The sequence below is a fragment of the Hetaerina americana genome, unplaced genomic scaffold, assembly GCF_022747635.1.
Source record: "Hetaerina americana unplaced genomic scaffold, ioHetAmer1.1.p SCAF_10, whole genome shotgun sequence".
In the NCBI taxonomy this organism is placed as follows: Eukaryota; Metazoa; Arthropoda; class Insecta; order Odonata; family Calopterygidae; genus Hetaerina; species Hetaerina americana.
In genome coordinates, this window is record NW_027286070.1 from 39,291,552 (window position 1) to 39,313,960 (window position 22,409).

Consider the following 22,409-nt stretch of genomic DNA (forward strand, 5'->3'; position numbering starts at 1 on the left):
TAAAAAGGTTAATTGTACTTAATATAAGGCACATCAAATATGGCAAGTCACGAAGTGCATAGAAATATGCAGAAAAACACACACTGATCAGCAATATGCAAAAATTATATCGTACTACACAGAATTAAGTAATAATTTACAAACAGGTTACACTAGTGAGTATTTAAATATTAAAGATTATTAAGTGAAAGCTAACCATTAATGGATATGGGCGTCGTATATTAATCTAAATACTAGCTATTAATACAGAACACTAACTTACGAGCCTGGATTCGAAACCGTGATTTTTGTGTAAGTTGGACAGCACATCTGCCTGTCTCTTATACCAAATACACAAATCCCGATAGCCGATACTCTAAAAAAATAATCAATCACAAGCCTCTGGCAGATCAAAGAATCGTATGCAATTGTAAGTAAATGAAATTCGTTGAAAGAAAAGCAGAAAAAAGATAAAAAGGTTAAAAAGTATGCAGTCACACAATTTCAAACTTTTCGCTCCTCGTCTTGTCGCAGGTGCTGCCTTGACGGCTACAAAAAGAATTTCTGATTTCCTAATCGGTGAGATGCGAAAATTGCCATTCATTTTTCTTTCATGCAAGACAATTTGTTTCTATATAGTAATGCAATGCTTGAGTAGAATTTGAGTCCAGTTCGAAGCTTCGACCATGTCTTGTAAATTATTAATAAATTACTTGCGAAAACCGGTGCTTCTGCCTTCTTATAGTGGGTTAAGATTTAAAATACCTATTGAAATAAATGTAAGTTCTCACAATTGAAGTTATTCGCCGAAGTACCTATTTGTTGTTATTTTCCAATGTTAGGCCTCATGAGAGTCACATCCTAACTTTGTTGCATGTGTATCCAATACTTACATAATGGGAATGTTGCACTTTTTATAGGCTAATTACTGCTCTAAAGTACAAAAAAGTATCCCTGGCATGCCGCAAAATAAAATGGAAGGATTTTCTAGTGCAGGCCAGCAACCGGTAAATGGATTAATTTATGATAAGAAACCATTCAAATTCACATGTGTCAAAGGGAAAAAGTACGCATGGTGCCTCTGCGGCAGGAGTAAGTCGCAGGTAAATGGCTTAATTACACGATCTATGACTCCTTCTAAAAATGCATTCTTTGGATTGCGTTGAATTTCATCATGCCCACATATCATGGAAATTATTTTTCCAATGTCTATCAAAGGGTTCATCTGTTGAACACAATAAGGGATGGTATATGTATGAAAAACTAATACACAATTAATGTATTTATTTTTACAGCCGTTGTGTGATGGAACCCATAAAAACCCCCTTCTTAAAATTCCCCAACGCCCCGTCCATTTTATTTTGGATGAAGACAAAGATGTGTGGCTTTGTAATTGCAAGCAGACTTCGAAACGACCCTTCTGTGATGGGACCCATAAACGCCAAGACATACAGGCAGCTGTAAAGTAATAACATGTTAGTCATCCGTGAGCCTTTCTTGCCCTTTAACTGAGTGGAAGTGGTGAAATTAAAGCTATTTTATTCATGAAATGAAGGAAAATGATGAAAGGTTTATTAGATAGTGAAATATTACAATGTTAAGAATTAGAGTCACGAGTCATTCCTGTACTTGCCATATTGGTACTCTCTAAGGAAAAAAGTGTTAGTGACTTTAATATTTAAGACTTAAAGTAATAAGTAATGAGATGACTTTAACAATGATTTAGCATCATAAATGGTGTAATAATTTTGCTATTCCTTCTTAGTAAGAATATGTAGATAATTTATGCCAAAATAAAATATGTGCTAACTCCATATCATGGAACTGAGCAACAACCTGTATTTTAATCGAGAAAATATGCATAGTTATATACGTTTCTGGGTTCTGAATTACTGTTTTTGCGTCAAATATACCTAAACTGTGTAGTTTCTTTTGGGATAATAAAAAAATATACCATGCTATTTATCGAGAAGTTGGATTCAGCTCAAGATACAACTGAATCAACATGTTCTGTACAATTAATCGAAGTCTGAGTGACCTGTTAATTGTTTTTTTAATGAAGGATATAACTATTAAATGTATTGTCTTAAATAATTGTGGATTTTGGCTTCATATTCAGAGAATTATGTGATTGCTGTTTATTTTGCTGCTATTCTTACAAGAAATGTTTGCTATTTAATAAAACACCTTAAAATAACTTCTCAATTAACATAAGAACTACTTCTGAATGTAGAAGGTTGAATCTCTCAATTATAATGGACAATTTAATTATTTTAATTTATTTTAATCCTGCTCTTACCACTGCTAATATTTAAGTTTGAATTGAAGCATGAGCATAATTGTTGAGAAAATTGATGAAAATATGCACCATTAATATTGAAATTGGTGGACCAAATTCATTCTAGAAGGTACTATATGAATGGGTTGAAAGTCAACCACCTAATAATTGCTACTTATGGTTTGTTCCCAATTCATTCAATAAATTCAATGATTCTAATCAGTCTTCTCTTTTCTCTCACATGATGTGTATAATACTGGTCCAGACATCATTTTAAGTGAAACGTTACATGAGGCTGTGTGTGTAAAAGACTGCCATTATTTTTTGTAATGTATCATGCAAATACATACAGCCATTTATCATACAAAAGAGCTAAGTTGATGTTGAGTGCAATCAACTTTAGATGATCAAAAACTGTGTACTTGTAAATTCAAAATTTGAATACATACTATTTGAGAATGGATAAAAGGTGTCAAATCAAGTACGAGCTCAATAAAATTCATATGCAAACTATTTAACTTGGAAAATGTAATTTACCCTCCTCCTATGGACTACAACCTTGGCATAGCGGAAGATCTTGCATGCTCCATTGAACCCTGTATATTTACTGGCTGGGGAAATGATAATTGCTCCCGGTATTCACCCATACCAGATGCTCATACCCAAAGAGTATGAGGCACATGAAAGGTAGCCTGCACAGTATATTCCTCAGGTGGCTGTGCAAGGCATTTGTCCCCAGTTGGACACCCATATTAGTGATTGTCTCTCACATCACACACTATTGAGGAAAGCAATGGGAAGCCATCTCCAAATATTGGTCCCAAGATATAAATGGATGGAAAAAGAGAGAATTCATCCGAAATTAATTAGAGGAAGACGAATGCTTAAGTGCTAAATAGGGTGGGTGAAAGAGGGACTTTTGGGAGAAATAATGAGACACAGATGAAAGTTGGCATGTTGAAGGATTTGATAAAAGAGAGAATTTTGGGGCAGAGTAGAGGAAAGAAGAGTGTGCACTTTCTGGTCATAGAAAGGTCAGGCAGAAGCTATAAAAAAATAATGCTGGGTAAACAAAACAAAGTTCTCACAATATATTTAGAACTAAATATGTGGTTGATGAGGGCAATCCAAAACCTACCTTAATTAAGCAGAATACCTTGAATTAATTTTACCTAAAAAATTAACTCATCTTATTTAATGTTTGTTAATTTTCTTAACTTGCACTGAACACTACATTGCTTTGCTTTGTGAGTTTTCGCCTGGCCAAAGACGACAACAAATGTAGCTAGAATGAAATGTGAAGTTCAAACATATTATATAATAGTATGGGGTCATTTTACATGTAAATTGGGATAAATGTTGAACAAATAAATTTTATTACAACCATATTGGAAGAAAATGCCAAAAAAGTATTGTAGCATTTAGCACATGGATCCATATGATTCTCATTGCTTACTATATGTGATGTAACAAGTTTCTTGTACAAAACTAAAGAGCATAAGAAAGTAATAAATGTCCTGCTTAGTTTACCAAGGGTTCCACACCTCTTATGTTTGTTCAATTAGATACTTTGCCATAAGTTCCAGACATAAGGAATAAATGACTAATTTATTTTAAAGAACTGAAGTAGCCAGGCTTCATTAATGGGTCATTGGAAAAACCTGAGTCAAGAAGTCTTTGGTAAACATACTATTCCAAAACCAAGATGTTCATCACCACCAATCTGGAATGGAAATTTCCTTAGCAGTCGCACAGGCAGGCTTCCTAAACAAGATCTGTAACATCATGAACAAACTGAAAGATTGGCCTGGCTGAAATGGAAGAAAATCCTGTAAAGCTACCATTATACATGTACACCCAGAGGAAGTGAAGGATTAATTTGTAAGAAATGTTTCTTATACATTTATTTTCATTAGACATAGGCAGATAAAAGAACAAAAAAGCCAATTAGCCACTGTACAATATTATTTACAAAAACTGAATTACATATTTGAGGCCATAGCTGGAAACAAAATAAATGTTTCTCTTGGAACAAACATTAGAAAATTTTGAAAATGTGACTATTACAACAATTGAATACAATCAGTGATGTGAATAGTTGGCAATGTGACATTGTAGAGTTCCTTCGTAATTCACCATTACGTGTTGTGCATAATAACCCCTTTCATATTCCTTACAATAGACACGCTTTACAAATACACTGTCCAAGTCTTCGTTCTGCTTGCTGATATAAAAAGGCCGATATGCAGTGAAATTCAACAACGGCACATATAAGCACGCAAAGCACACTGATAAGGTATTTTCGCAACCACATATCATCAACACCTTTGTGTTTCTCTATTTATGCTGCGGTCTGCAAGTATGAAATGGACTTAAATAAGATGACTTAAAAAGAGCACTGTAGAAAAAGATATTGTCACAAAATTGGGCATTTATCACAATTAAATCCACTCACTTCTGAGCAACCCCTTTTTTGTGTGTTGTCCTCCTAATGTGCTAGCTTACCATCGTGGCATTCTAGGGCTCTCGCGCTCTCTTTCTCTCACCACCAATTGGAAAAGACATTTTGTTATGACACCCTGAAGGAAAGCAAATGAATATCGAGTTCCTAAAGCTACAATAATTTTCCTTATTACTATATGAGAGCAAATTAAATGAGCAAAATATCTTACACTTTTTTGAAAAATAAGACTAGATGCCATTTTACACGTTTGATACCAACAAACCTGGCAAAACTTTCCGTATAAACTTTTCTCCCATAATTTTTTTCACAAACTCAAAGAGTATATTCACAGAGAAAAACACATAAGGATACTTAAGATACACATATGCATATTCTTCAGCACACAAAACTGTTTAACACAAATGTACACAAAAAACTGTCTTTTTGTACACAAAGAGAAATAACTGCATTTCTCCACATTAGAATATAAGAAACATCACAATTTTAAAATACTCAAATAAACTGCATATTTAAGCATTGTTGCACATTTATTTGGTATCTTTTAAATAATGCTGACTACGACAATGATTCCACACAGTCCAAGATTGAAAAATGAAGCAATGAATCACACAATGGTATATATACAAGAAATATAAATGGATTAATATTGTACATATGGGGGTGGATAAAACCATTATATTAGGGAATGAAAAAAATCATTTTAATGATAAGATTTTGATATGCAATCTATACAGTAGAATATGGAATGTAACTTTCTTAATTTCAGTTTGTTACAGTTTGATGATTGATCAGATACACACACAAAGGCTTAATTCCGCCATGTTATCCTTAAATTCCAGTGACATTTATTTTCAAAGAAATGATCAAGAACCAAGTTTAAAACGAAAATGCAACAATTTCCAAAATGTAAAAGTTGACTTCAGTACAATACACACCTGTCCAAAAAAAACTACTAATATCTGTGTACAGTGAAATTCAAAGTGACAAACATCAATTATGATTCAATCACATCCCAAAACTTAAGGCTTCACTGTCTGAGACTGTAATTTCAAATGCTCCACTTACTCACCCATTTGAAAAAGTTTTCCTTAAATCTCTCTTTGAAATCTAGCAGATAACATGCTCAATTTCCCAAGAAGGGAACAACAAGTTTATTTAAAGTATCCACCACCCAAATTCAAATCAGATCTTCCATGACACAAAATTATGGCAATCAAAGAAGTAGAGCCAAAAAAAATGACTGGGCAGTAGAATTTTATAATTAACCTGAAATATCAACATGGCAGTTGAATTTAACAATAGAAAATGGTAGATAATCAATCATACTTAAAGAAAAAAACATTTAACAAAAAAGTAACCCCACTATTTTATCCTGTAGGCACACTTCTACAATACAAACTCATTCCATGAGAAATATGAGATGTTAACAACTACCAAAATATATGCATACCTGTGTGTACATGGTTTCATTGTATTTCTGAGATCATGTATGATTCACACTGCGTATGAAATGAAAACATGGAATTTCTAGCCAATTAAAATAGCAATTAATCCACAATATTTTAAGATGCTGCTGAATTCACATATTTTAATGTAATTGCAAAGATACAGAGAGGAAAAATGACCCAATATAGCACTTAAATATGCAGAGGGTGACCTTTTTTTGCACAGATGTGCTCATGTTGGCAATACTTCCCTGAACTACTTAAATGCTCACACTTTGGTATTTCAAGCATTTCCACTTCCCCAACAATGTTCACCAGGGTTTCTATGGTGGAATGTAAAGTAGGTGGCATTATACAAGATCTTAAGATATGGAGTATAAGAAAGAGTTGATTACTAATATGATTACTGGCTGATTACATGAGTGTGATGACGTTAATGTCCCAAGTTAACCCATGCAAAATGGAATGAGTCCTAATAGTTGACCTGAAAGGCATATAATCACCAATTCTGCATTGGCATAATAGGGAATACTTTAATGGCATAAAAACAAATTTTTGATATGACAGATATCCATTTTCAATGCTCATAAAAACTATTTCCAACATAATCACCAATGAAAAGAAATTTGAGTGATAATACTGAAAGAGAGCAACTTGTAACAAGTCCTAGATAATAAGATAGGCTATATAGTCAACAATTTCATGAAAATGCCAAATATCTGATCAAGAGTGAGTGTTAAGTGCTAACATTGAAGTCACAACTGAACAAAAATTATCAACTGCCAATTAGACACAAAATTATTTTGAACCTGTTTTTAACCTCTATTAAACATATCCTTCCTAGACGTTGACCAGATAAAATTATTAATATGAGAAATGATGGCAAGTTTAGCATAATGAAATAGGACAATATCCAAAAATGGTTTTATACAAGACACAATAGTACTGGGAAGAGATACTTTCACCACAAACTTCTTTTTGATACACCAAATCTTCTTTTTCAAGGAATATCTTGGAATGACCAAGAGGATGGTGTACAGGTGTATGGGGTTTGGGTTAGAATGGGGACTAGAGACAAATGAAAGATGGGCTGGGAGGAATGGGATGAGAAAGGGAATAAAATTGGTGGGGCTGTGCCTTTGTAGGCTTGATGGGATGAAAGGAGAGAACAAGGTGGGGATTTTAGAGGGGAGAGGGTACAACTTGAGGGGTACACATCCCATGAGAGTGAAGCACAAATGAAGAAAAACCCAGGAGGAAATCTACACCACCTCACTCAATGGCTTTGCTCATGAACTCAATGAACCTCTTTCCGTACTGCTCAGGGTCACAGGTTGAGATTCCATCTACATTGGCACCATACTTGACAGTCTTAGCGGCCTTGGCAGCTTGTTTCTTCACACCATAATGAGTTAGGACATCAATGAGGGCTAAGAAGTATATTTCCTTCCTCGGAGCACCTGGCAATGAGAATGAATACATTGAAATAAAGAGGTCAGTTCAAACAGCAGACAGTAGATAAATATGGTTTATTAAGACAAAATGGTCTATTGAGAGGCTATTCATGAAGTGTGAAAAAAGGAAGAAAGTATGGTGCCTGTTTGAGAGTCTTAACTTCATCATGGTGAATATCAGTGCAAGTATACAGGGAAGGGAGAGTACATTTAACGACCTATGACCTATGACATCTGACTAAATATTTAGAAGCTTCACAATTAATATATAACGAAATACCACAATACATTTCACAAAAAGGTTTGTGAAATATACAATATCACGCAATTTACCCAGAGTAATAGCTTTTGCAATTATATTTTAGAATGCAAAATAATAGAATGTAATAAGAAAAGCCTTAATAAATTAAGTTGGTGTAATGCACAATTTTTATTCAACCCTAAGGTAAACAATTAGTTTACGGAGAGTCTACATATTTTCCCTTAACATCAGCTAGCAAGGTGATTTGGATATTTCATTCAATGAATTAAGGACAATTATTTAGAGGCTACAATAATACACGTTAAACCATTGAATGTAATTGAATTAATCATTTATGGTAATCAATTAATTGAGCATGAGTACCAAATATACAGTCACTAAATTGAAAAATCTGTTCCAACAAAAACCTACCATGCCTTGAACAATTATAAAAAATATAAAAATGCAAAATATGGATGCAATATTACAATTTTTTTCATGATCATAAACCATAACCGGCACAGGGAAAGGAACTGGCCCCCCTACCCTGACGCGGGAATTTCACATGCCATCGGACTTAGTACTGGGTGAACTCTACCGTCACATACCAAACCGATCTTTGGGTTTATTACAATTTTTATGGTTTTAAATTGGCATTATTTGGATATTATGTTCAACACAAATACTCAAAAGTAAATGTATTTTTCACTTTTACACCGGTATATATGTGTATTACTTTCATACCTTGGATAAAATTCACCATACACAGAGGAACCTCGCTTAATGAGCACCTCATAGAGCAAGTAATTCACATAACCAGCAAAAATAATTGTCCTGAAAACAATTCCCTTAATGAGTGACCTTTCGCATAACAAGTGACGAGGAGAGGGGACTTTATGGATTCAATGCATGCCTGCTACTGCAGTTTGTCTCTAGCACTCATTCCACTAGCACCTTAGCATCTCCAGTGATCACATATTTTTCCAAACTTAAGTTCAAACATATTATTGGTGATTTTTTGGGCAAAGTTTGATAATATTTTGTGAATAGTTTTAAAATTGACCCCAAGGAAAAAACCATTAGATATTAAAAATAAAAAATTACAGTAGAAATGAAAAGTAAAATCATTGAAAATCAGGAACAAGGTGTGATCGTGGCTGATCTATTAAATATGCACATCAACAATTGGCCTTTTCTTCAAGAATATGGATGAGACTCAGGAGATGGATGCTTCAAATAGAGTGACAAGAGTAATTATGCAAAGGATATGTAATTTCAACGATGTTGAAAGGTTGCTTCCCCTATACAAAAATGAAAAGCAATTGCAATGAGATACGATTAATGAAATTATAATTTGTGAGAAGGGGGAAGTGATTTTTTTATGGAATGCAAAATCTGTAATGTTATTTAAAAAGGAACTCATTACTTTAGTAAAAAACTTTTACTCAGGTTTGATTCAAGAAACGTGCAACATCTTGGGGACAAAACAAATTTGATCATCAAACAGTGATCGATGTGCATTAGTGGTAGACTATGGATTTTTTAGTCCAGAGATAATATATTTTATAATCTAATACAGAGAGCTAATAAAATGATGATTGCATCTTTTTATGTTACAAACTACCAATAAAAACATCAATATAAAATACAGAGAAACCTTAGGAAACACACAGTCAGAGGTGCCACTAACTGTAGATGTTGATTTTCAGGACTTAGAGACTTAAAAAAAAGTGCCAATTATAGACTGTTATCATCAACTTAATGTCAGTCGGCCCCGGTGGCAGTGGGGTAACGTCCTCACCTGCCAGCCTAGAGGTTGTGGGTTCGATTCCCGCCTAAGTGGTTTTTTCTCCACCTAGGGCTTGGGTATATGTAATAGTCAAATTGTGATATTATTGTGTAAAGGCCAGAAGTACTGTTTTTGGACAACTGCAAAATAAATAAAATTCCACGTTTTATAATAGACATAAGTATAAGAAATTAGGGCCATACACCAACTTTTTCAATCAATTAGCTTGTTTGCCAGTCTGTCATTTTATCTCAACAATGATGATAGACTGCTCTACCATTAATCTCAAAACTATCTCTAGAATGTAAAGAAATTAAGGTTACAAATAGCATAGTTTTATTGGTAGGAAACTGCAAGAGCTAAAGAGAAAAACATTTTATCAACTTCTTTTCTAAGTTTTGCATTTTTGAAAAAATTAAATAAATACTAAAAAATTCATTATTAGAAAATAAAGTATACACCTATGGATTATAAACCATTTACATATCTAGCAGCTCAGTGAAGTTCTCAGATTATACTCAAAGATGACGATAAAAAAAAGAACAGCAGAACTGAATCCTTAAAAATTGAAATAAATGTTAGGGGTATATTGCACAGCCACTAAAATCAACAATGTAAAATGAGAACAACCCACATCTAAATACATTTCTACCAACATAAAATCTTTAGGATAAGTGGATTTTTCAAGATATTTGTCTGCAGCCAGAAGTCAATCATCAGCCATTTCCATTTTTTTTTCTTACATCTTTTATCTCTTCTATAGGTTTTTTTGACAGAAATGCAAAAATATCCTATCACCAAGTATATACATACTGATAACACATTTAATTTTCATCCTCCCACATGTTCCACTAGTTCTACTTTTCCGAAGAGACATTGCCGGAGGAGAGAACCTCCCCTTCTTTCTGTCTATTTGTGTCAATGCCAGTTTTTATGAGACTGGTAGCCAAAAGATGGCAATGAAGCAGCCAAAAACAGCCAAAAAAACACCATAAATTCCAATTACAGCAGTCGAATCATTATCGAGTGCTTACATTGCAAAAGGTGATAAGAGCTAAAATAATTACACAATGGCTAGTGACAGAATTAAAAAAAAAGAAGATACAAAGAAGCCATTACAAAATTTCACACTGGTAGCCCAAACCACCCCAATTTGTAAGGGTAATTCAAATTTAGTATGTTCATGGTGCAGTAAATTAGCATCATATGATGATGGAAACACGTGGATGAACTTGAGAAAAGTTGTGTTTGAAAAGATTTCCTTTCTGAAAACAGTCCATTTTGTTGTCACATTAAAAAAAAAAATTGTCAAGCTTATCTGAGTCAAGTCTGATGTCAAGCTTTTCAAATCCGCTGCAGAAAATCTGGAGGCAGACCAATCCATGAAAAGTCTTATAGTTCATTAAATGAAGAACTCAATGTTTTTTAATATCAACACAACATCATAAAATAGCAAAATTAGGCATTTAAAAAATGATAATTTGCAGATCCTTGAAGATTCTTCCTAAGGAATGGGTCAGTTGCAAATTTGCAACTAACCCATTTCTAAAGAGTAAGAAAGGAACTTTCTGAAAGAAACTGAAAACCTCCAACAGAAAACTATAGTCAGTGGGAATGAAAACCTGCAGACTACCAAATTGAATACAAAAGTCTTACAGTTTGGAAACCTTGGCCATCAGCAGAATTTTAATTAACAAAATTAGAGGAATTGGCTAAGGTGGAGATATCAGGTGAGAGTACAGATTGTGAACATGGGATTGGCTAGAGGCAAAAAATAACAATGCTCCAATGCTTGCAGTCATGATAAAAAAACAAGATGATTCTGCAGCACAGATAACTGAAAAAAACGAAATAAATACAAATATTGGAAAATTGTCGAAATAGAGATATTTAAGTGAATTGAAAAAGTGATGCATTTTGAACTCTACAAATCAGACCATATTTCTCTCAGCACCATTGGTGTAATCATGGTACTTTTATGCCAAAACCACTATTGGTTGCTAAATAACAGAGCATAATTTTAACTATTAAATTGAGTTTTCACTAAACCTAGGATGAAAACTCAAGTCTGCATTAACTCATGTCTAAACCTAGACTCTTCAGTGTGCAGCTTGATATCTTAATTAAAAGACCTGCTACTTTGATGCAGGTCTCTTACAATCAACATGCTTTCACATTTTTCTCTCTTCATGACCTCTAAAATCTGTTTAGACTTGGCATTCTTGATTTTGATAAGCACACACATTTGCATTATAACATTCGGACATAACCAACCTTCTGCACTGGGAACAGCATAGATGTCCAGCTCTGGAATAATACACCCGTCGTGAAGGCCAGCTTCCCTGACGAGAGTGCGCGGTGAGTCGGGAGGGGTTGTCATTCCGATGTAGCCACCGCTGTGCAGTCCCATTGGGCCTCGGACAACGCCAGATCCACTTGAGTCCTCGTCATCCTCGTCCAATGTTCCAATGCCACCAGCTCCCTCTCCACCTGCCCCATCCACATCCTCTCCATCAGATGAACCAGCTGCAGCTGCAGCGGCCGCAGCTGCAGCTGCTTGGTGCCTCTCTTCCTCTGCACGTTCCACATCATGTAGGCCAAGTAGGAGGGAGTAGTCCATCAGATGCAATTTTGTGAGAAACTGTAACAAATAAAATGGCAATTGTAAACCAGAAGCCGCCACTTCATAGCAAGATCAAAAAATAGCAAAATATTAGTGTTAAAAAATGATTTTTTTCATGGACATGTCTAATTCACAATGAATTTGGTTATTAAATATAACATTGGATCATAATTAAATCATAGCCATGAAAAATAAAATGCAATAGACCCTGTGCAGGGTTTTGTGTCTTCTGAAGTATTCCTAGATGCAACACTTTCACCTAATGTGTTAGAAACTTTTCCACCAAAGATGTGAGAGGTAAGTTTGTATAATGATCAAATATGAACTGGTTGATACAACTGAATAGTTAACAAATCCAACTAGATAGTTTTTCTTTTTCTTCATTCATTAGCTAAGATTAACAACATGAATTGTAAGGAAAAGATAACAGATCTATTACTTGAACTAGTAGAATTAATGATTAGTGCATTTTATAAAGCAGTATGATACAATAAATAAGAACTTTTAAATGTACTGCCTCAATTGCAATTTCTTCCTCAGGATTAAGCTTGTGAAAGGGCCAAAAACAGCTGTTGTCCATTTACATATAGAGTAACCTTTTGGCTACAAGAGGGAGGGGTTAAGTATGTACCCCATATCCAGAGTTTGAAGTGAACATCACGAAATGCTGCCTAATCTTCTCTCTCTGGGTGAAGTAAATTGAAACTACTAATTACCAAGGGCTTCTGTAAGAGCCCTAGCTTCCTCTGGATTTTAATAACACTAAAATTTTCAGAACTTATTCATCAAAACAAAATTTTAAAAAATGTGAAAGCCAAATACAAAACCAGAGAGAACAGAAAGCAAAAGCTGGAAACAATGTTAAGATGATCCAGATGAGAAATCATATGGGAAATTGAAAGGTGGGGTGAGAGAGCCCCTCCCTCAAAAGAAGAGGAGCAAAGAATTTCTACCAGGATTCTTCCCTGTGCGAACATATGAGAGAGTTACCTTTCATCTCATCTTATATTATGCCTTCTCCTGATTTAGATTTTCCTCAGATTTACACTTTTTCCTTTGTCCCCCACAAAACGATTACATACCCCAACATCTGCTGTGAGTGTCTCTAGAAGTTTCTCTTTGGCTTCATCTCCAATGTAGACTTTGAGACCTTCTTTGACAAAGTCATTATCTTTCAGGGTGGGTAAGTCTTTCTCTTTCTCCTTGTCTGATGCCTCCCTATCCACTGTAGAACCTTTGAGATCAAATTTCCTGTAATTAAATGTGCAAGATTAAAATCAATTTAATTGTTCGTAAACATTTTTAATGGCATCACAAAGATTTATTCGCACAAAATATTTTTGTAATATTTCTATGCCATAGTCACAATAATCCTGCAGGGAGATACTCCAATAATTGCATTACTCACTGAAATAGTTTTTATTTACGTTTAAAAGTAATGATAGTATTAACGGTAACTTCCGTATTCCAAAGAAACTGCAGGAGATGCCGCAATAGTAACTTTTAACTGAGTCATCCGCTAATGTGCATTTCAATGCAATAATTTCAGAGGGTAAAAATCATTTGCCTTGACTGGGATTCGAACCCAGATCCTTCAATTTGCGGTCGAGTGCTTTAGCCACTTAAGCTATCTAAATTTCAGAGTTTAAGAGGATGCCTAGATAGCTTAACTGGCTAAAGCACTCGACTGGATATTGAGGGATCTGGGTTCGAATCCCAGTCAAGGCGATTGTTACACTCTGAAATTGTTGCAAGGTAACTTCCTTAGAGTACCAAGAAAAGCTAACTCCATAATTTGATATTTCCATTTGAAAAGTTATTTATCAATAAATAAAATCTTAGTTTATATTATCTTGCACCAAAATTCAAATTTGGTTTGTTAAACAAACATGAAAAGTATTATTTCCATTATATTGATAAATTTTGATCAATATTTTAAGTTACAATTGTTATGAAGATGAATTTTAAAGGAGAAAGATATGCATACATACAGGAACTATTAAAATAGTTTTAAAATACAATTTTAAATATTATAGCATTCAACAAGACTTTTGTAAGTGAGTAACACGATTAATAAAACACCTTAATATACTGAAGGCAGGATTATCATTCTCTCTCCTTCTAGATATGAAGTAATGAAAATTAAGTGCTACAAGAGAATTATTAAAATAACAGGGACATAAGAAGTTAATAAAACACAAAGAATAACAAAAACAAGTGAAGCAGTACTGTCAAAAGTGGGTTAAGAGATAGTCCTAGAGAAAGATCTTACAAGAAGAAAAGGGAAATTAATTAGAAAAATCCAGGGGTTTGATTCTTTATTAAAGATATAAAGGACAGAACAATTGAGGGGAAGCATTATCCTGGAAAAATGACTCTAGTCCTATAATAGTAATAATAAAAAGACTGAGAGAAACCCGGTGTCAGCATTAGCCTACTCTTAACAAAAGGCACCAAGGAGTGCACAGCTTAATGTCCCTTCCAACTGACTGTGTACTCACTCGAAGTGCCCTCTACAAAGCACCTCAAGTAGGGATCAAGATACCACTGACAAATATTTGATGCCGCCGGCATTCGAACCCGGGCCCTCTGGGAGGGAATCCAGAACGATTGGAATTGAATCAAGAATTAAAGAAAATATAGAGAGAAGTTCAATATCGATCAAGGGTGAGTTTGGACAAGGATGGAAAGGTTAAAATGGATGGAAAAGGAAACAAATAAAGAAGTATTAGGCATGGTGGGGGAGAAGAGTGTTGTTGGAAGAGGCCCTAATGAGGCAGGAAAGGTGGATGATTGACAATGGTTGGAAGATAAGGGAGGGCATTGAGTAACAAAATTAAGGGGAGCAAAAGGATGGAAATGCTGAATGGAATGAAGAGAAGTGAAGCTGAATGTATGAAGAAAGGTCTGTTTTTGTGTGGATTTCCAGGTTATGTCTTTTAAGGTAAATCTTAACTTTATGGCACCGCTCCATCTGTGTCCATCCAAAATCTACCATAAACACAACCAAAGAGTAATTTTACATCATAACACTTTCTATCTTCTCATTTTCAAAAGAAAACATTTTGTATGCCAAGGAAATAATTCATTAGCAGTTGTTTTCTACAACTCAAGAATCATAATTTCAAAAGAAGAATGTTAGCCACAAGCAATCGATCTATTGTTTGACAGAACAACATGGTTCCATTTTTAATTAATAGCTTCAAAGACATTAAAGAAAAGAAATATCACAATAACACATTCTATTATACAGACCTGTGCGTCCTGAGATGGTTACTGAAAACATTCCTCATGACAACCACATAATGTTCTACACCATCGACTGTTAGCCTGTACATCCCAAGATATTGTGGCAGTAGTGTCTTCCCATGCCTCTCAACAATATACTGAAAAGATAAGTCATTAGATACAATGAAAAGAGAGAAATAAAAGTTGGGAGAATAACATAATTATCGCATTGTATAAATATTCAATGAATTTGATACACATAATAAGCATTAGTTAGGGCAGCCATAGGATCCGAGAAGGAGATTTTAAGGTGAAAATCTAAAATTTTGCATCCATACATGTTAAAAGGGTAGCTTAATGTAAAATACTTCTCATGCTTGTTACAAAAATATGTAGAGCAACATTTGCAATTACTAAGTACAGATTGCTCACATAGATTCCAATCATTGCATTGACCTTTTTTTTTACAGTTGTTATTTAAAATTGAAGACAGTAGAGTAAGACATCACAAATCATATCTGTTTTCTATGGGCTTTCAGAACTAACAAAATATGAATAATACTTTTCACTAGGAAATAAAAATAAACTATTCAATAAGTTTCTCAGAGTTACTTTAAATGATATTATGGAGCAGAATAGTTTCAATAAATATCACATTAATATGAAAGCATCACCATCTGCAAGAAATGCTCTTCACAGAAATTTTTATGAATCACTCCAAAAAAAAAATAAATTTCCCAAAACTTGACAATTATATGATGCTTATATTGACTGATTTTTGTATAAATAAATATACAAACATTGAGAATAAGAAATAGCATCAATTTTTGCAATTAATGCTAACAATAGAAAAAATCAATTTGGCATCATTAAAATGCATATCCTGTGATACCGTTATGCTAAGATATTTGGTTCATACTAAATAAATTAATAAAACAGATACTGAAGATATCTCTTCTAGTCCTATATTTCCCTTGATATGTATCTATATTTTCCAGGTTTTTAAAAGCATGCACTAGCTGCACTTTATGAATTACAATTATTAATGATTTTTTCAGGATTTGAGGTGAAAGTTCTATTTTTTTCAATTATGTATGTACAGAGCATTTTTAGTGTCACTATCAGTGCAGTAGGATCACAATATAATACGTCAGCAGTGCATTGATGTGCATGTAAAGTGAAACCTAAAAATTATATTTTCGAGAGGACCAATAAAAATTTGTAAAATCAAGATTTTGTCAAATTGATGGTTGGGATGAAACAATGTTTAACTCATCTTTTGATGCTGCATGAATAAAAAATCTCCAAGAATTATAATGAAATAAAGGAACACCAGTAATTTTCTTCTCTGAGTGACCACACAAATTCCAGATTTTTTCAGATTTTGCTGACGAACTTTTTCTCTTTTAGCCAATTTTTTCCCACGTGCTTGGAATTTGGTTATGTACTTTAATGAACTATCCTTATTCATTGAAATTATTAATTTCATTCATATTCCACAGTTGGTCTCACTTGTAGTGTTGATGTTTGCCAGTACCCATATGCACCTATTCCAAAAGTGAATCCTCAAAACTAGAATAAATGTTATTTTTAATGAATATCCTTGATTTGCATGCCATGTTCCTGAATTTTGTCAATACAATACATATTTTCCAGAAAAACCAGGATCCAACACTGTCATCCTATTTCACTACAGCATTAGTTTGAATAATGACAACTATGTATGCATATGCACATGAAATAAGCATTTCATGTGCAACCAGTGTTAGAAACAAAAAAGACATCACTCTAATACATATTTTCTCGATAGAAATTTTCATTCTTGAATCTCTTTGGTATTCTACCGATTAGGATAGGTTATCCAAGTACAAAAGCACAGCAATACATCTACTTGCCTCTCATAACAAAACACAACCTGATATCTGACACTAAAATAAACCCTTCTTCAATCCACATACTCCCTTTCTCCCTTCATTTCATCCAGAATTCCTATCCTATTTGTTCCTCTTCCTTGTTTCCCCAATGTACTCCCCTCAATATCACGTCTTCTACATCCCTTTTCCAATTAAAACTTCCTGAATCCTTCCTTCCTGCCTCCTTAGGATTTCTTTTAACAATTCTCCCTTCTCCACCACCATGCCCAGCACTAGTTTGTTTGTTCTCCTTTCAACCCACATCTTCTTTTCCATCCTCCTCCACACCCACATTTCATAAGACTCCAATCTATGCTTACTGTCTTGCTTCAATGACAAATTTTCCACACCACACAAAATTATACTCCAAGTCCAAGTTTCGATAAGCCTTTCTTTATAATCCTTAATCAATGCCCATTCCCTCTTCTGTGAGAAAGCTTCTTTGTCTAATGTGATTCTTCTTCTTTAACCATTTTTGTCCAAAACACTTCCAAGATTGGTAAACTGTTCCACCTGCTGTAGTTTATGAACTCTGATTTCAATGTTTGAAGTAGCTTTCCTCATTTAGAAAACCCCATAAACTTAGTTTGTCAGACAGCCAAGATATTGCAAGCATTGGTGAATGCATTGGAAGGTCAGTGTGTTAGGTACGAGATGAGACTAAACCTACAAAATCAAAACTTGATGATTTGCAAGCCTAACTTATTTTATGAATTTTCTACTGATTTTTATTCCTATTTCCAGTTCTCCCCATGCCTCTTCAACCATTTCTTCCACATGTACACTGAACAGCATAGAGGATAATGGACACCTCTGTATTACTTCTCTTCCTAATACTGCCCATCCAAACTCTCCATCCTCCACTCGTACCTGAGCAGTCTGAATAATGTACAGATTGCAGATAAGTCTCCAATCCTACAAATCTATTCCCATTTTCTGCAACACATTTATGAATTCTCCCAATTCACTCTATAAATGCCTTTACAAAATCTATGAAACAGACAAATACAAGGGTTGCATAATAAGTATGGGTAACAATTTTTTCCTGACATCTGCGTGAAGTGCTGAGTTCAGACCATCTGTTAAGTGAGTTTATGATTGCAGATTGTATTGGCATTGATAAGAGGACAGTTAACAGACTGAAAATTTGGCAATGCAAAAGATCTGCACTAAACTCGTCCCAAAGGTCTTGATGGACGACATAAAGCAGAGTTGACTGTCTACTAGCAAATACCTTCTGCAATGCATCAAAAACCTTCTGCAACCCCATTACAGTCCAGACTTGATGCCAGCAGACTATTTCCCATTCCCAAAAGTGAAATCTTCCCTCGAAGAACCACCATGGGACCCCAAGTGCAGTCAAAGAAGCTTGTACCCTTAATGGGTAATGGGTTTCTGGAATCTGCCTATCAGGGAGCCTTCGGGTCGTGGAAAAGCCAATGGCAAAAGTTTTTTGATGCTCAAGGAATTTAATTTGAAGAATTTGAGGCATTGTACAATATCTGAAAAAATATATTTTTCCCAAACTTTTCCCGATACTTTTCATAGAAACCATGCACATCCTGATTGAATTCTATGTTCCTCTCTATTAGTGATATTGCAATTGCATCACACATCCCTCTGCTTTCCTGAATCCAAATTCATCATACTACAAGTAGTCATTTGCCCTGCTCTCCATTCCCTATTCGATGATCTTGAGAACCACTATAGCTGGGTACAAAATTAATGGTCTGTAGTCCTCAAATTATTTTAAGAAATTGGTTAGAGATGATAAAAATTTCTTCAAATATGTCAGCTCAACTTAGAACAAAAGTCCTTATACCCATATTAAATCACTGCTAGAACTCAAAATTTTTTCCATAGAGTAAGAATGGGTCTCACTGGATTTTTTTGTTTTGTGGCAAAGAATCATGATGACAAACTGGAGCAGCATTGGGCAAAATGCATAAACCTATGTGAAAATCATGTTGAAAAATTAAAAATGGCTAGCCCAAAAAATGAAATGGTTTTCATTTTTACCAAGACTTTCAAACCTTCCTCATATTTAACACACACTTTAATACCTGAAAAACATCTTCAGCTAAATAAATGCTGGACCCAATGTATAAAAATATGAGATTCACAGGTTAAAACACTACAATTTGGGAAAAAGTTGGGGTTTAAATAAATAGTGGGAATTTTTGCAAATATGTTAAATGCATGAAATATAATAATAAGGAATTTACTTGAATTATAACAACTAGTACGGATACTCTTCAACTTGTAGAATGGAATGCAAATAATCTAACTCTAAAAAAATAAAGGCAATCACATCAGAATATAAAGTACCAGGCAAGCTCTTTTCTTCTTTTCTCAGCGCTTGCGAACACAATCATTTGGGACACACAGCAGGTATTACAGAATCACAAGATTGTTAAGACTAGCAGCAACAATCCAGCAGAGAATGATGGGCGTGATACAATTATTTGATAGCTCAAGTTATCCATACTTTATTTTTTTACTTACCGGATGATAATGCTTGAGAAATGAATGCATTCGTTCCACCTCTTCACTTGTTAAAGTCTTCACTATGAACAACTTGTCCCAGGACTGATAAAACTTGGCACCACTCTTTCCAGGTGTATCTACCAACACAGGTTGTGACCTGCAATGTCAAAGGGCAAAAATAAGCAGGCAGACAAAAAAAATCCATGCATGTTTTGTTTTAACTTTTTTTATAAATTCCCAGTTTCTCATGTAATAATTGGGAATTCTACACTAAGAAATTTGATATTCTGTCAAAATGTGGACCAAAGATTATTTCATAAGATTAAGTCACAGTTAGCCAGCAAGGGAAAGACATTAAGCAACAACTTTAATTAAATTACCACACGATATAGCAATTTTATGGATATGAAAAATTCATATTTTATCGGAGAAAATTAGTCAGGAATTTCTCGCATTAACTCGCATGAGAAATTGTCACATGCCAAACATAAAGGACACACAAGGGAAACCAACATAATTTCAACATAGGCGGTTCCTGCCAATCTAGATGTGCTTGGGTTTCTTAGTATACAAAGAGCATGAGATGCATTTGGAATTTTTTACAGATAGTTCCATGCATAAAATATTTGCGGTGAAGCATACATGAGCTACCAGTAAAAACAATATGCATAAACTGGTTTCCAGAGTTGCAGGGTATCAACTTCCCTGACTGATTGACAAAGGAAAGGTAACACAATATTAAAAACGTGCAACTGTAAGTAGTTTTCTCAACAGGAGAGTTCCTCTTTCACCTCTGCTTTCAAATTTCAGTATTCAGGTTTCCAATATTTACATTAAGGTAAGCAGTATTTAGTAAGTATTACACATAAAATTCTATTTAACTTGCTCACACACAACAATTTTTCATAGCTCACCAAATTCAACTTCCGCAGTCATGCACTATGATAATAAAGTTATGCATAACATTACAGCAATGTTACATACAATCGAAGATTGCCTTAAGCACACGATTAACCATTGCAAAATACCATCCAATATATAAAATTTGCCATTTTATATTTTATGCTCCTGAAACAAATAGTTTATGTCCCTTGAAATGAAAGTATCCTTGAGACTTAAGACTTAAACCTTAAGACATCATACCGACAATAACAGCATTGCACTAACAATGTAAACTAATCTCTTTTTCCAGGTTATTTTTCAGTGGGGGTTATAAATATTGAGGGCTTATGTCACAACCAATACACCATTCTGTCCAATAAATACACAAACTGAGTCCATAAAAACTTTATTTTGCAAAATTTAGTCTACATCAATTTTGTCCCCTTCAAATTACTCTCCATTCATTTCTATGCACTTATCCATCTTCTTTTCCACTGTTTAAAGCACCATTGGCAGTCCTCCGCAGTTAGGCTTTTTAGTTTTCTCGTCATTTCTAGCTTTATTGAGTGTCTACATCTTCCCAGTGATGCCCCCTCATCACAATTTTGCATTTTGGATAGAGGAAAATGCCGCAGGGGGCAAGATCTGGCAAATTAGGATGATGATCAAGGATAGTGATTGAATTTTTTGTCAAATCAATGATGAATGCTTAATCAATGCAGAGTGTGCAGGTGCAATGTCATGTTCAGTTAAAATATTGTGCACTGTTGATTTTCCTGAATTCAGTTAATCGGCTATCATTTAGAAAGGTTTTTGACAATCAGTAAGGACAATGGACCGCACACTTTCAATGTTGTCATCAACTGAGGTGGTTGAAGGTTTCCCCGGCCATGCATCATCCTTCCATCCCGGACTTGTCGGCCATGATTAAAATCCTAGATCCTCTTGAAAATGGATGTTTTCTTCAGAATATTATCACCATAAACAGCTGTAAACATTTCAGTAATTTCTTGTAATCTTTTATTGCACAACACGAAAAACATTATTTTGATTTGTTGCTCCATAACTTTGTCAAATTCCACTTTTGACCAACAGTAAAAATAAGGAAAACAGAAACTAATATAACTGGAATCATATGCACTGCTCGACGATCTGCCAAACACAGATGGCTCATTGGGTCTAAGGCAACTAGCACCGTTACTGCGCTGGGCTATACGAGGGCAATCCCGGAAGTAGCTGACCCAACAAAGAAAACACAAACATTTTGGAAAAAAATGTCTTTATTTTTCAACATAATCATCTTTCAGCTCTATAAATTTTCCCAGCGATGTTCAATAAGCTCGATACCCTTTTTATTATAAGAACTGTCTTACTCCTCAAAATAGCCATTTACGGCCAACATCACTTCTTCATGGTTGGAAAATCTTTGACCACCAAGCCATTTTCAGGTTTGCGAACAGAAAATAATCCGAGGGGGCTAAATCTGGCGAATAGGGGGCATGAGGTAGCAATTTAAACTTTAATTCATAAGTCTGCTTTGTAGGTGTGAAACGTTGATAGACACTCCATTGAAACATCTTCACGACACTGGTTTTGCTCGAGTGTGCGCAAATGTGGCACCCATCT

The 22,409-nt window shown here is 34.5% G+C and overlaps 2 protein-coding genes across 2 annotated transcripts in view; one reads left to right on the top strand and one right to left on the bottom strand.

Moving 5' to 3' along the window:
• Positions 1-585: 585 nt before the first annotated feature.
• On the top strand, positions 586-2,770 carry LOC139700056 (CDGSH iron-sulfur domain-containing protein 3, mitochondrial). Its single transcript, XM_071598533.1, has 3 exons — positions 586-758; positions 900-1,082; positions 1,275-2,770. Exons 1-3 carry the CDS (start codon positions 666-668, stop codon positions 1,446-1,448), a joined length of 450 nt encoding a protein of 149 aa, XP_071454634.1. The 5' UTR covers positions 586-665; the 3' UTR covers positions 1,449-2,770.
• A 1,705-nt stretch (positions 2,771-4,475) lies between these two features.
• PIP4K (phosphatidylinositol 5-phosphate 4-kinase) overlaps positions 4,476-22,409 on the bottom strand; it is a 146,420-nt gene continuing 128,486 nt past the window's right edge. Inside the window, exons 4-8 of the mRNA XM_071598534.1 lie at positions 19,920-20,058; positions 15,529-15,659; positions 13,356-13,524; positions 11,925-12,291; positions 4,476-7,626 (exon numbers count right to left, since the gene is read on the bottom strand). Coding sequence (XP_071454635.1) covers positions 7,439-7,626; positions 11,925-12,291; positions 13,356-13,524; positions 15,529-15,659; positions 19,920-20,058 — 994 coding nt within the window. The 3' untranslated portion in view covers positions 4,476-7,438. The remainder of the gene's footprint in view (positions 7,627-11,924; positions 12,292-13,355; positions 13,525-15,528; positions 15,660-19,919; positions 20,059-22,409) is intronic.

What these genes read in the sequence shown, in the direction of transcription:
- LOC139700056 (XM_071598533.1), top strand. Translation starts at nt 666, where the DNA reads ATGTCTTGTAAATTATTAATAAATTACTTGCGAAAACCGGTGCTTCTG. An exon ending in AAATACCTATTGAAATAAAT is followed by an intron (nt 759 to 899) that starts GTAAGTTCTCAC and finishes CACTTTTTATAG; the next exon opens with GCTAATTACTGCTCTAAAGT. An exon ending in GCGGCAGGAGTAAGTCGCAG is followed by an intron (nt 1,083 to 1,274) that starts GTAAATGGCTTA and finishes TTATTTTTACAG; the next exon opens with CCGTTGTGTGATGGAACCCA.